The following is a 15591-nucleotide window of genomic DNA, read 5'->3' as shown; positions in this document are numbered from 1 at the left end:
CAAAAACTATATTATTTGTAATACTGTCTGGCCAATAGCTTAAGCATATTTCTAGCTAGCTCTTATATTCTAAACCACCCCATCTCCATTAATCTGTGCATCACCACAAAGTCGCCTTACCACCACAGTTCCCACAGGGATGACTATCTCCTACAGTGGCTACATGACTTCTCCCTGAGTCCACCTTTTTTTCTCTTCTATCTGCTTGGAATTCGTCCTTTGCCCTATTCTGCTAAGCCACTGGCCGAAACATCTTTATTCCTTCAATAAAAACAACACATACACAGAAGGTCTTCTCACACAACAGTTCAATTCCTGTTCATTATTTAAGACTAGGCAAAGCTATTCCTTTCGTCACTCAAAAACATTTCTTTATACAACACCTTACTAAAGTAAATATATTTCTTTCTTAAGGAGATTGTTACATCTTGTGTAAAACTTTTTTATTCAAATGTTATTTGTAGTTGTTTCATCTCTTCTTACTAGATTATAAGATTCTTCAAAACAGAGGCCATATTTTGTTTATGTCTATATTCCCATGTCTTCCCTGGCATATATATGTGTGAATATATAACATATTATACATCTTTGAAATAAATGTGTAGTAATGGTTAATGCTCTAGACTTTGAATCAGTGATCTGAGTTCATATCTCAGTGGAACCTGTGCCTTGAAGAAGAGACCTGGTCAGTCATCCTCATCAACTCAGACCATGAAACCCAATATAAACAGGCTGCCCATGCCTGCTTCAGCATTGCCAGGGGCATGTTTCACTTTCAATATTATTTAAGAGTAAAAACAGTACAACTTTCTATGAGGGAGAAACAATTAGTAAATGGATTTTTTTCTTCATTAAAATCACCAAATTAGGTTTAGTAATCATTTCAGATATAATATACTATAATTTTAATATATTTTATTTTATCCACTGAACAAAAGAATTTGTTTTGCTTTCTTTAGCATTCAAGTTTTTCATTGCCTTAAGCATGAAGGAACAGGTGGCAGGACACTGTTAGTGGATGGATTCTATGCAGCACAACAAGTCCTTCAAAAAGCACCTGAGGAATTTGAACTCCTCTGCAAAGTGCCATTGCAGCATGAATATATTGAAAATGTTGGAGAATGTCACAACCACATGATTGGGATTGGGCCAGTCTTAAATATCTACCCATGGAATAAAGAGCTCTATTTGATCAGGTGAGTACCAAACAACTGTTCTTCCATGTTATATATTTATTATATAGTAAGTTTAACTAATGTATCCACCTATCTCTTGGAATTATCATTTGACTTTCTTGTAGAACATACAGTGCATCATATTCAAAATCTAGTTCAGAGGCTCCACACACCTTAAGCTCACCTCTCTACATATTCGCTCATGTTTCATTGGATGATATATCGACGAAATTGCCCAAAGAAAAAACTAAAAGCCACCTTCAACAAGTCCATCTCCCTCACACTATGCAACCAATCTAACCAGGTTACCTAAAAATTTTTCCACAAAGTACCCAGTACTTCCTATCTACTTTTTGTGTGAGAACACCATCACCTTTACACAGTGCCATTGATCACCCTTACCCACCTTCTATCCGTTTTATGTGCTGTAGCTAGAGAAATATTTTACAATTTTATTTATTATTGTGTGTATATATTTATGTGTGAGAACATGCAAGGGTATATATACCATTGCACATGTGTGAAAGTCACAGGAACATTTTTCAGGGCTTGGTTCTCTCAGAATTGGATCAATAAATCAAACTCAGACCTTGTGTGTGTAAATATATTATATAATGTATAAATATAATGCATCTAAAATATATTGTATAATATGTATATGTTTGTATATTTGTACAGCAATTGCCTTTACCTGCTGAGCCATCTTACAGGACCTAAAGTAATTTTTGAAATACAAATCTTACTTACTTTATCATTCTCTTGTGAAAAGTCCTACATCCACTTAGTATCTTTCAAAAAAAACCGTTATTCTTATAACTTACACAATTTTGCATGTTCTTTCCCCTTCTTACTGTTGTAGTTTCAATTCATACAACTCAAGTTTCTATACAAATTCAGCCTAAGATATGTCATGTTTCTTTAGATTTTAAGTTGTTTTCCATGTTGTAGGCAAAAAATTTTATGTTATTTTAATTCATTTAAGCTAACATCTACAGGGCATTGTTCTTCCACAAACATTTTTCGAGTATCTCCAAAGACACAGGCACTATTTTTGACACCAGAGTTATAACTGTGAGAAAATTCATGGCTGTCATATAATTCCCATTCTAATAGAATAACCTGTTTTATTTTTATAAAGCAAATATGTATTACACCAAAGGGTAATTAAAAATAAGGAAGGAGATATAGAATACAGAGGCAGCTTGATAAGAACTGCAAAAGGTAACAATGTAGTACAGGAAAGGTAAAATCCTATCATTCAATGCTTTGCAGCTTTGACCAAATCACCTAACCCGTTCGTCATGAGTCTTTGGGTTTCAATAATAATACCAGCCATACACATTGTTAAAAATAAGTTGCCATCTCTATTCTTTAACCTGGAAGGAAGAGGAAATTATGTCAATAGTAAGCCACTTTTCTTGGATAAGTTCTTCCTAGAAATAATCCCTCAGTCATCTCTTGTATACCTACTACATAAAATAAGTATGTCCAACATTTTGTTTTGAACACCTTAACAAATTGAAAGACTAAAATCATTTAGAGTGGGAAAACCTTAGCCTGCCACCTACATCCTACCATTAAGATATTACTATTTTTGTTTTATCATGGAACCTTCTATTTCTCTCTCCATCTATTGTGGTTCATTTTGATGTCAACTTGACACAAGTTAGAAGTCATCCAGGAGGAGGGAACCTCAGTTGAGAAAATACCTCCATAAGATCCTGCTGTAGGGCATTTTCTTAACTAATTATTGATGTGGGAGGATCCAGCCCATTGTGGGTGTTGCCACCCCTGAGCTGGTAGTCCTGGTATCTATAAGAAAGCAGGCTGAGCAAGCCATGAGGAGCAAACCAGTAGCAAGCACTCTTCTAAGGCCTCTAGCTTCAGCTCCTGCCCCCAGGTTCCTGCCCTGTTGAATTTCTGCCCTGACTTCCTTTGTTGATGAGCTATAATGTGGAAGTGTAAGCTAAATAAAATCTTTCCTCCCCAAGTTGTTTTGGTCATGGTGTTTCACCATAGCAAAAGAAATCCTTACTAAAACACCATCTATCCACCCACCAGTTGATCATGTTTTTTGAACCATTTTAAGGTATATTACAGATATGAATATATCTCCCACTAAAATACTTTAACATTGATATAAAATAGAGTTCAATATGGTTCTATACCTGTCCATTTTCAAGTGAAATATACATATAGTGATGTTTTAAAATGTTAAATATAAACTTATGGAGGTTTCAGAAATGAATATGAATATACTTCTGTGTCATGAATCTATATCAATATATAAAATATTATCCTTAATAGAGGAAGTACTTTTCTATTGTCCAGTCAAACCCTGCATATATACCCCCAAAGGAAGCCACTGTTTGGTTGGTTGGTTTAAATAATAAGATATAAATAATATATAAAAATTATGTCTACATTGTTTCTAGTTTGATTTCATTATGATTGAAATTGCTATAAAATTTTCCATAAATGCTTTTGTGAATATATATTTTCATTTCAATTAAATGAATACATAGGGATGTGTAATAGTTACTTTTCTCATTGCTCTGACAAAATGCCTAAAAAAGCAATTCAGGGAAGGAATTTATTCTGGTTCATAGTTAGAGAGTGAGGTAAAGATTACAAGCCACAGTCGGGGAATAGAGAGATATGAATGCTGGTGTTCAGTGCACTTTTTCTTTTGTATTTAATCCAGGGCTCTGGCCCATGAATTGGTGCCACCCACATTCAAGGTGGGGACTCCATACTCAGTTACACCTCTCCAGAAACCCCCTCAGAGACTTTCCCAGAGGTTTATCTCTTAGGTGGTTCTAGAGTCTATCAAGTTGGTAATCAGTGTTAAGCATCACAGGATAGTACAGATATGTCAGAGTCCACAAATGTTTAGTTTTAGTAAACAATCTTTTGCCAAATTAGTTGTACCATTTTACATCTTCATATAGAAAGGATGAAATTGCATCTGCTCCAGTTCCTTACCAGTGCTGTCAGTTGTATTAATTTTAACTACTGTTATAGATACTTTTTTAGGATAGCCTTGTGAGTAAGTGTTAACAGAAATTAGATAATTCTATCTGTACAGTACTACCAACAAATAAAATGTTAAAAATATCCAATTACCTAAAATAATAAGCTGTGACAGATTTATTCTTTCCAAGTTGTCTTATGTGTAAAAGGTGGCTAATAAGAAGAGAAATAAGTCAATAAAATAGTATTTATACAGCTACCAACTATAAAGGACTGATATCTCTAGAAATAATATTAAGTGCCAACACCCTGTTGAAGACTGTTTTCTCACTTTTGTCTGAGGTTTCTGTCCTGCCTAATTCCCACAGTTGTTAAGTTCCAAAGTCACAAGAGGTCTACATTAGTTATAAACAGATTGGCTTAGTAGCTTAGACTTCTTATTAACTCTTATAACTTATATTAGCCCATTATTCTTGCCTATGTTAGCCACGTGGCTCGGTACCTTATTTGGTGAGGTAGTCACATCTTGCTTCTTCTGTGGCTGGGTCAAGACTGCCAATTAGGACTTCCTCCTTATCAGAATTCTCCTAGTCTCATTGACCCACCTCTACTTTCTGTCTGGTTGTCCAGCCTATACTTCCTGCCTGGCTACTGGCCAATCAGTGTTTTATTAAAATATAATTGACAGAATACAGACCATTGTCCCACACCACCTCACTGTCTTCCTCATATGCGCATGGCTCCTAAAAGCCTGGGAGGAAGCACTATTCATTATGGTTTGTCATTTGGTACTCTGATAGTAGTTCTGTGAGATCTGCTAAACAGGTGCTTATTTAACACATGAGGAAAAAAGAATATTGGTTCTGTTTATGCTGTGTACTAAAACTAAGAAATGCCATGTGATATCCAGAAGAGAACCATTATTTCTCTTTGAAAGAAAGACTTTTTAGCAGTGTCTGCTAAAATCTGACAATATAATACATACCTGTAGTAAAATGTAGGTTTTTTTTTAACTCTATGTGGGCCCTCCACCCTGCTTCCAAATAGATACATGGAGACTTATTGTTGCTTATGAATGCCTAGCCTTAGCTTATGAAGTTCTAGCCAGCTTTTCTTAAATTATCCCATCTACCTTTTTCCTTTGGGCTTTTATCTCCAATATTCTATATGTCTGTCTTTCCTTCTTATTCCATGGCTGGTTGTGTGGCTGGGTGGCAGGCCCTCGGCATTCTCCTGTCCTACGTTTCTCACTTTTTGATCTCTTTTGTTCTTCTTTCTCCCCCTATTCTCTCTGCCTGGTAGCCCCGCCTATCCCTCTCCTGCTTAGCTATTGACTGTTCAGCTCTTTATTAGACCAATCAGGTGTTTTAGGCAGGCAAAGTAATACAGCTTCACCGAGTTAAATAAATGCAACACAAAAGAGTGAAACACATCTTTGTATCATTAAATAAATACTCCATAGCATAAACAAGTGTAATACATCTTAAACTAATATTCTACAACATTTCCCTTTTTTGTCTAAATAAAACTGAAGTTTTAACTTTAACATAGTAAAACTACATACAACAAAAACAGTTATCAAGTAAAAATTATATTTACAATATTTAGTCCATTTTATATTTAGCAAATTCAGAGAAAAGATTCCATTATCTATTTTATCTTATTGATTCCAAAGTTTTATAGCTAATTTACTTTCTATAACTAAAGAAAACTATAACTCTAACTATTTAGACTTTAACTCCATCAGAGACCCCAGGATGTAATATTACCTAACAACACAGACATCTGTCCTCCTGGACAATCACCCAAATTCCCTCTGCAACATTGTTGCATCTATCTTTGGCCTACAGACCTAGAATATCTGGCAGGCTTTTCAGTGAAACAGGAAATGTGAAAGAATCTCCTGCCTTATATTGGCAAAGTTCATCAGTTGCTTACCCCTGGGTCCTGCAGATTATCTAGCAGGCTCTTCTGTGAAGCACAAATCTTGAAGAACTCTCTTACCTTGTCTTGGCCAAGTTCAACACTTTTTTTCCTGTGTCTTGTTTGTTGAGTCTGTACAGCATACTATCAACAGTCAAGGCAAAAGCCGTTTCTTGCCCAAATGACTAGCCTTGCCACATTGAAAGCAAACTGTATATGGAGTGGGGTTTTTTTTTGTGCCCATCATCCTTTTATGAAGTAAATTAGCGGTGCCCTGAGAAGATGTGTCTTATTATCATGAAAAGTCTTAGGCTGTTAAACATCTTTAAATGCTATGTTCTATATGTCTTTGAAGTATTTCATCTATCTGTCTAAAATATACCTATTTGACCTTGAAAACATACCTAATATGACTACAAGTTTGATTATTATAGATTAAGTACCAACCTCATTTCTTAATTATGCATTTTCATTTTTAAATGAGCTGCATAAGCACAATACCCCAAACAAGAGTAGAAACATATATACAGTATAACAAAAATAACTTTAAATTTGTATCAACATACCAAAATCCATACCAATAAAAAATTATTGTTGAGATTAAAATTTTTCTTTTTCTTCTATATTTCTATATTCCCCTAAATGATAACAAACATCAATAACTCATCAAATAACCAACTAACTACCCTATCTCTTGGTAATGTGGGCATCAGGTTCTCCAGACTGCTTCCAGTTCTCTAGGTGAAGGCATCTTTAGGGTCCCTGTGAAAATTGAGGTAATGACCAAGTCCTGGGAAGACCAGCTGTAACCTTTGTTGATAGGTATCACCTGTCAAGATTCAGGAGGTCTCCCACCATGAAACCTGATTTGTATCAACCCTGAAGAAATCCACAGCCTCTCATTTACTGTGGAAATAAAAGCAAAACCTCTTCTCCAAACAATGCATTTTTTGAGTTCCATTTTAAAGTTAAGACATTCTTAAAATATCCAGGCTGCTTTATTTCAGTTGTTCCTCTTTCAATCCCATGTCTCTTAGCAGCTGTTGTTTGCTCATCAGCAATCAAAAAATTCAAAATCAACACAACACTATATAACATTCAGACTCCCTGTGTATTTTCCATTGTTATGTGGCTTTTTTATAATACTTTTACTCTTTCTTTAAAGACTTTATTATTTTTAAACTATTTCTTCCTATAACTGTCTATACTCTTTCTCATTTCTTTCTTAAGCCTATGCACATTTTTAAACATACTAGAACCTGTTACGAGTTTTCTTCCATACTGACTTTGTCATTTCTGCTTATCTCTATTATTTTCTGACCTCATGAACAAAGGAGCAGCTAGGAACTCCACTAAGGCTTTGGCACTGGCTCCACCCTCTTCTTAGTTTCATAGAAGCCAAGCCTAAAGCTCATAAACCCGGTTGGATATCTGTGACCCAGTACTACATTCAGTCCCCCAGCTCTGGAATGCCAGTGTTCTGAATGTGTCAGGCATTTTTTACTTAGATTTTTGTTTCTACTTAATGTACTGGCTGCTCAAGGGTTCACTGTACATCAGAAACTCTTAAAGGAGCCATGTCCTTTTAAAAAAGCTTTCTCAGCCTTCATCTGGCGATGGATGGAGATAGAGACAAAGACCAACATTGGAGCACCGGAATGAGCTCCCAAGGTCCCAATAAGGAGCAGAAGAAGGGAGAACATGAGCAAGGAAGTCAGGACCGTGAGGGGTATACCCACCCACTGAGACAGTGGGGCTGATCTATTGGGAGCTCACCAAGGCCAGCTGGACTGTGACTGAAAAAGCATGGGATAAAACCGGACTCTCTGAACATGGTGGACAATGAGGGCTGATGAGAGAAGCCAAGGACAATGGCACTGCATGTACTGGCTTTGTGGGATCCTAGTCTGTTTGGATGCTCACCTTCCTAGACCTGGATGGAGGCGGGAGGACCTTGGACTTCCCACAGGGCAGGGAACCCTGACTGCTCTTCGGACTGGAGAGGGAGGGGGAGAGGAGATGGGGGAGGGGAGGGAAATGGGAGGCTGGGAGGAGGCAGAAATTTTTTAAATAATAAAAAAAGCTTTCTCAGGCCCTATGGAAAATCAAGCTTCACATTGGAACGCCAAAATGTAGTTGGTTGGTTGTTACTCTTTTAGGGACCTGCCACTCAGCTCCCAAATAAATGCATGGAGACTTATCTTACTTATGAATGTCTGGCTTTAATTTGATTTGTTTCTATTAAGCTTTTCTAACTTAATTTAATCCATTTTTCTTCTTCTATGTTTTGCTTCTAGACTTTTTACCTTATTCTGTATGTCTTTCTTTACTTCTTACTCCATGGCTGGCTGTGTGGCTGGGTGTTTGGCCCCTAGCAACCTCCTCTCCTTCTCCTTTTCTCCCTCCTCCCTCTTCTTCTCTTGTTTATTTCTCCTGTCTAGCTATTGGTTGATTAGCTTTTTATTAAACAAATCAGATGTTTTAGGCAGGAAGAGTAACACAGCTTTACAGAGTTAAACAAATGCAACTTTAAAGAATGCTACACATCTTTGAATCATTAAACTATTATTCCACAGCATATACCTTACAACCCAGAAATTCCATTCTTAACTTTATACCAAGCAAAGTAAATACATACATTTACCAAGATCCATAATAGAATGTTCATGGAAGCACTAGTTATGAGTTCCAAAGTAGAAACTACTCAAATGTTCATTAACAGAATGAATATATTATGGTATGATCATGCAATTAAATTCCATAAATCACCAATAATGAATACTTCTAAATGATAAATTTCATGAATATAATATCAAATGAAAGATGCCAGATACAAAAGAGGAGATACCATATGATTTAATTTTTATAAAATTTTTATAAACAATGTTTAGTGCTAGAAATCAGGAAGGTAATTACCCTTGGCTAGAAGAAAGAATGTGACTGGAAAGAGGCTCAAGAAAATGCTACAGTGTTATGGTAATAATTGGTATCTCATTAGTAGTGATACGAATGTCACCCCATCATGAAAATTCATCAAAATTTATTTTCTGTGTTTTTCTATATGTAGCATACTTCAGTAAAAATTAATCTCCCTTATTCTTTTTCTTTTAGACAGGGCACAACTATGTAGCCTTGGCTGACCTCAAACTGAAAGAGATCCACCTGCTTCTGCCTCTTTAATGCTATGATTAGAGGTATGTGCACCACAGCTGGACAGAAAAACATTGTCTTAGTTAAGGATTTTTAGTGGTCTTCATACTAAGTGTAGAAGGAACAGCGGGCCACTTCCTGCCACCCAGCTCCCAGCCACCGGCTAGCTTTAGCAAAAATAATTACACGGAAACTGTATTCATTTAAACACTGCCTGGCCCATTAGCTCTAGCCTCTTACTGGCTAACTCTCACATCTTGATTAACCCATTTCTATTAATGTGTATCGCCGCTTGACTGTGGCTTACCCGCATGAATCTAACCACCATCCATCTTGGGTAGGAGAAGCATGGCATCTGTCTCTTCTTCTTCCCACAATTCTGTTCTGTCTTCCATGCCTATCTATGTTCTGACCTATCAGGCCAAGCAGTTTTCTTTATTAATTAAGCAATGAAAGCAACAGATAGATAGAAGACCCTCCTACATCAACTAAGCAGATAAATTCCAAGAATTTACCATACCCTACATGACTATATATATATATATATATATATATATATATATATATATGATCTTGCCCCTAGCTACTTCCTCTATTTGATTTCTTCAATCATAATTCTCCTTACTTATTTAATATATGAGGGGCTGTTTGTTTGTTCCTGGCCACCTGGCTAGCTTAGACCCAAAATAATAACACAGAAACTGTATTCGTTAAATCACTGCTTGGCCCATTAGCTCTAGCTTCTTATCAGCTAACTCTTACATCTTAGTTTAACCCATCTCCATTAATCTGTGCATCACCACGAGGTTGTGACCTACCAGCAAAGTTTCATCACGTCTCTCTCCAGTGGCTCCATGGTTTCTTTCTCTCTGCCTTCCTTCTCCCAGCATTCAGTTCCATCTTCCCCATCTACCTAAGTTCTGCCCAATCAGCAGGCCAAGGCAGTTTCTTTATTCATTAACCAATAAAAGCAACACATAGACAGAAGGACCTCCCATACCATCACATGGCCTGCCTGGTGGTTTGTAAACATAATAACGTGCCATTGTAACCCAAAACTTTGTATTTGCTATTCTCTCTGCCTAGTCTGCACTTCCTTCAGCTTGTCAAATACTGGATTTCTATTCATACAGGCACCAGCTCAAGTGTCATTTCTCCTAAAATTCCTTCAGTACCCAAAAACAAATTTTCCAGTTACCCTTAAATACATGTCACTGTGTTTTCACACAGTATCTGTAGCTAACTGAAGCTATCTTATTTATATTTGTTGTATTTATAAACTTGCATCTTCAATAGAATATAAACTTCCCAATAGCTGGGATCATGTCTCCTATGTTCATCATTGCATATTTATTTTTTAATAAACTCCTTGGCAATGGCAAGTGCTCATGTAAGTGCCAGTGTTGAATAAATGACAGTCTCTGTTAAGATCTCTGAGTAAAACTGTCTATTGTGTTATAGCTAGTATTTTTCCCACAAAAGGAAATACTTGTGGAATTATCTCGTTCTGTTTTGTTAAATATCCTTGTTTATACAGCTTATTTTGCCCTCCTTAGTTTAATATAAAAAGTTCGAATCTCCTTTTGATTTTATGCCCTTTGACAAAGAAGTACTTTCTCCATGAAACACATTTCAGATTAAAAAAAAAAACATATTATGAGTTGGGAAAAATCAACTGGAACTTAATTTTGACTCCCTGCCACCAGAATCTCCAAAGAAAAACAAAATATGACCAGTAGATAGTAAAATTCTTATCTCTGGTGCTGTATTCCTAAGTATGTATTGATTCATTGTTGTTTCAAGTGTGGAACATAGACAGTATTATCTAAAACAGTTAAGTAAACAGTAAATGTCTTTATCATGTGTCTGAGATCTTTATTTCTCATGATTCCATATAAGGTACAACAACTATGACCGGGCTGTCATCAACACTGTTCCTTATGATGTTGTCCATCGTTGGTATACAGCACACCGAACCCTAACAACTGAATTGAGAAGGCCTGAGAATGAGCTTTGGGTGAAACTGAAGCCTGGAAAGGTAGTCCCTAAATTCTATAAATATATCAAATAAACTTGCCATATAAGATCAATGAAGAATGATACTTGTTTAATATGCATCACCATATTACAATATTTTTTCTTATGTCTCAGGTACTGTTCTTGGCCCTGCCATTTATTCACTGATGATCTGTAAACAGGCACCATGTCATCTCTAAACGTCAGACACTTATTGTAATTAGGAAGGGATTTAACTAAGATCCTTTCAGCTTAATAATTCCATTTTAAGCATTGATATTTCCTCTAAAGAATAGCTTCAGCTTTACACAAAACATAATTGAGAAATAATAAACTGAGGATTATAGAAAAACACAATTTCATAATTAACTTTGAAGAAATGATAGTTGCACAAAGAGTATAAGCTCTCAGGTGCACAGAGCTTATAAACTATTTTCTTTTTAATTGCTCTTTAGCCTGCTATGGGGTTAGAAACATCTTATTTTCTTTTTAATTTGCTTAACTTCAAAAGAAAAATATTTCATCAAATGTAACTAATAGAACAATCTAAAGCTTTATCTTTCAGTGAGCTCTTCTGGTTTAAGTTCCCTATGATTTTCCCTAGTTTTGATTGTTTTCTCTCTCTTTTTTTATACATTCACAGGTACTGTTTATAGACAATTGGCGAATCCTTCATGGCAGGGAATCATTCACTGGTTACCGCCAACTCTGTGGCTGCTATTTAACAAGAGATGATGTGCTAAATACTGCTCGTCTCTTGGGGCTTCATGCTTAAAATTGAAAGCCCTGGGATTATGAGTACACTTGGCATCCTGCTACCAGAATTTTGTATCAACACAATAATATTATGTCCTTTCTATTCTATGAAACAGAAGATTATCCTTACTTTACCAGGAAAAACCTGTTAAAGAGAGGCTTCTAAATTACCTAATGTCATCCATCTACTAGGGTAACTGTCTTCCCAAGTTATATGATCCTCCTCTTTTCCAAACTTTTTGATGTAATTAATCACTGTAGTTAAGAAATGTAATCTCCATATTAAAAGGAAGCTAATATTATGTAATTTGTTTTCTGCTAAATCAGAATGCCATATATTCTAGAAATGACAAGATTTTGATAAAGCAACATTTGTGAAACATTTTCATCTTTTATAATACATTTGACTAATAATATGTGCTTACTTATATTTTGAATATATCCTATGATATTTTCTAGTTTCTTCCAATTTCAGCAGATGATGGAATATTGCTTTTCTATTTAATGACTGAATAGTATTCTATTGTGACACATTTTTGTTACCTGTTAATGGAAAGCAAGGTTGATTCCTTATTTTAGCTACTGTGAATAATATATTGAAAACCCTGGTCATGCAGATTTGCTATGATAAACAGATTTAATTTTCCATTGATGTGTAATATAATCAGAGAGGGCATATAAATAAAACAGTAGTTTTGTTTTTAAAAGCTTTGTATTGTTTCCCATAATGAATATACTAATTTAGATTCATATAAACAGTATAATAAGCATTCTTTTCAGTATACATAGACACTAACTTTTGTGCTTTTTGGTGTTGATAATTGCAATTCTAGCTAGTTCAAAATGATACCTCATTGTGGTTTGAGTTGGCTTCTTCCTGAATACTAGTGATATTTAGCAACTTTTCAGATACCTCTTGACCATTTTATATGTTCTTTTGAGAACTGTGAATCCAGAATTTTTGCCAACTTTTAATTAGTTGTTTGTATTTTAGCTATTGAATTTTTGAAGTTTTCTATATATTTAAACAACCTCACCATTTCAGATGTATAGTTAATAAATCATTTATCTCATTCTATAGGTTTTCTTTTAATCGTTATACTCCTGTATCTTTTGCTATAAAAAAGCACCTTAACACCCTTAAAAGTTACCACGGACCCCAAAATCTAATACTAATTATATTAGATACTGAGAGCAAGAAATGTTTAAAAGTTAAAAAGACAAAAGTTCCAGTCCATTCGTTACCAGATGCATGCCATTATAACGTGTCATGCCACCTGAAGTCTCTGTACTAGTGAGACAAATGGGAATGAAAAAAAACAAATAACAATAGTATTGCTATAAAAAATAGTTTTTAATCTTAAAAACCCATGAAAAAAGGTACCCAGGAACACCATTGTATGTATCTGTAGAAAATACTTTGATGAGTCTTGGGCTAGAGGCTTAGATCATTGGATCAGTCATTTAACTATATCAGCACATTAAAGGGCTTAGCTGAAACCCTAAACCTTCATCTTGTAGTCTACCATGAATAAAGGAGAATTTGCAGTCTCCTACAGGATATCTCCAGACACTGTCAAAATCACTTGATAGCACAGGTGTGATAATGAGATGGAAATGGAATTCAAATATGTTTTATCATCCTGGAAGAGTTGTCTCCATCTATATCATCTCTCAAGAAATTAAATTAAGAGTCATGGAAACTCTTGGAATAAAGCCGTGAACAGTTTGGTGTTTACAAGAGGAATAATTGCAAACAGCTTTCAGACATTTGAGGTCCATGCAGTTCTTACACACACACATACACACACACACACACACACACACACACACACACACATCACTGAAAGTTCAAAGGGTTACTGGGTTTGACTATTCAGGGAACTCATCATGTAGATGGTATGCCTCCAGAGTACTTGATATTTCTAAGCAAACTTGTCTTTTGGCAATTGGATAGCATTTACAAGTATAAACCCTCTTCCTCCATTTCTGCTGTTCTTTTCATATTCCTTCTCTTAAAATATTATACAAGTAAACTGCAAAAGTTTTACAGACACAATTTAGTGCTCTGTTTCCTTTATGCCTTCAGAGGTAGGGTGCATAAGCTTACAATGATTATTTTAAATATTTTATTCTTTGATCATTTGATAAATGAATTTTGATCATATTTACCCCCACTTGTTACCCTCCCTTATCTCAGGCAAATTTCTTCTCCTTGCCAACAAGTCCTCCTCCTACTCTCATGTCCTCATTGTGACCCACTGAGTTTAAGGTTAAGTGGCATAAGGATTGGATAGTAGGGTAGAAGAGAGAGTACTGGGTGGGAATAACTAACACTAAAGACATTTGGAAAAGTCACAGAAACCCGCTACTGTAGAAGCTTCCTAACATACAAATGTGTACATGCATGTGTGTGTGCGTACGTGTATATGTCTTTAAATTGAATTACCTATAATAAGAGGGACGGTGCCTCTCCCAGGTATCGGATGCCATGAAATAAAAACCTCAGTCCCAGGTATGTTTAACACTTTAAATTTCTTGGTCAGTAGAGTCTTTTAGACAACCTCCAAACATTATTTGCTATTACCATTGCTCCTGGTTACCCTCCAGAACTAGATTTTAAGACCCTATTGCTGAAGGCATCACATACTTGAGTCATAGAACATGCAGAAATCAAAATGCTTTGTACTAACTGTGAAGCTTCAACACTACTGGCTAGCTTTTATAGTGCTGAATGATACTATGCCAGCCTCCAGGGGACAAAATGAATCATCAGTCTTAACCATCTGTTAACTCTACAAGCTACAATAATGACTGGCCTGGCAAGATAATCCCACTGTTGTAAGTGCCACAAATGCTATGGAAGTGACCAACCACTTTCTGCTTGGATTTAATACCCACTCTACAAGATGGAACTGATGCCTGGTGTCATTACTGGTCAAAAAAAAAAGCCCTGTGACTTACTAGATCTTTGTCCCTTGGAGAGAACCTAATATTATTATTTTACTAAATAGATGTAATAATAAACTGCCCCATAATTTTTTGTCTTATACTCATAGATTAGTATATCTATCAACCCTTATCAGAGAAATTTTGCAGTAGATGGTTAGACCCAGAACTGATCAACATACAAAGCAAAACAGCCTGTAGATGTCTCAGCTCCAAATAAGACATCTATATCACACACACACACAAATACATGCACGCGAGCACACACACGTGTACACATACACAACATGACTCAGAAACCATCTAGGAAGAGGGGGTACTTGCACTCTTTGATGAACTTCGTAAGAACAGTACTTGCTGGACATGACAAGGCCATTGCACACAAAACTCACAGTTGTTGCGACTTTTAGCACATGATCAAGCCAGCCAAAATACACTGCATGGATGAAGAAGAGACTCATGAAGTCCCACCCATACTTGAGGAGCTATTAGCTACTCGGGGAGAAAGAGACAGTTTTGTTTTGCTGCCTGGGGCACTAAGTCAGCATACTAAGACATTTTTATCCGAAGGATAAAAGGGCAAGACACACACACTTTCTTGACGGTTTCCTTCTTTTTTCTTCTCTATTCTCTATTCTTTGTTTTCCTG

General features: G+C 35.9%; 1 protein-coding gene across 4 annotated transcripts in view; it reads left to right on the top strand.

The window, feature by feature from the left end:
• Positions 1 to 13267, top strand: part of Tmlhe (trimethyllysine hydroxylase, epsilon) — a 194880-nt gene extending 181613 nt beyond the window's left edge. For 3 of the 4 annotated variants that reach the window (XM_075956782.1, XM_075956781.1, XM_075956783.1), the window contains 3 exons: positions 960 to 1196; positions 11121 to 11259; positions 11881 to 13267. In XM_075956782.1, coding sequence (XP_075812897.1) covers positions 960 to 1196; positions 11121 to 11259; positions 11881 to 12012 — 508 coding nt within the window. In that variant the 3' untranslated portion in view covers positions 12013 to 13267. The remainder of the gene's footprint in view (positions 1 to 959; positions 1197 to 11120; positions 11260 to 11880) is intronic. The other variant, XM_075956784.1, reaches the window with a different exon arrangement.
• The last annotated feature ends 2324 nt before the right edge of the window (positions 13268 to 15591 follow it).

Source organism: Microtus pennsylvanicus, chromosome X, assembly GCF_037038515.1.
Source record: "Microtus pennsylvanicus isolate mMicPen1 chromosome X, mMicPen1.hap1, whole genome shotgun sequence".
Taxonomy (NCBI): Eukaryota; Metazoa; Chordata; class Mammalia; order Rodentia; family Cricetidae; genus Microtus; species Microtus pennsylvanicus.
Note: the sequence above shows the minus strand (reverse complement) of the source record. Positions and strands in the feature narration are given on the sequence as shown.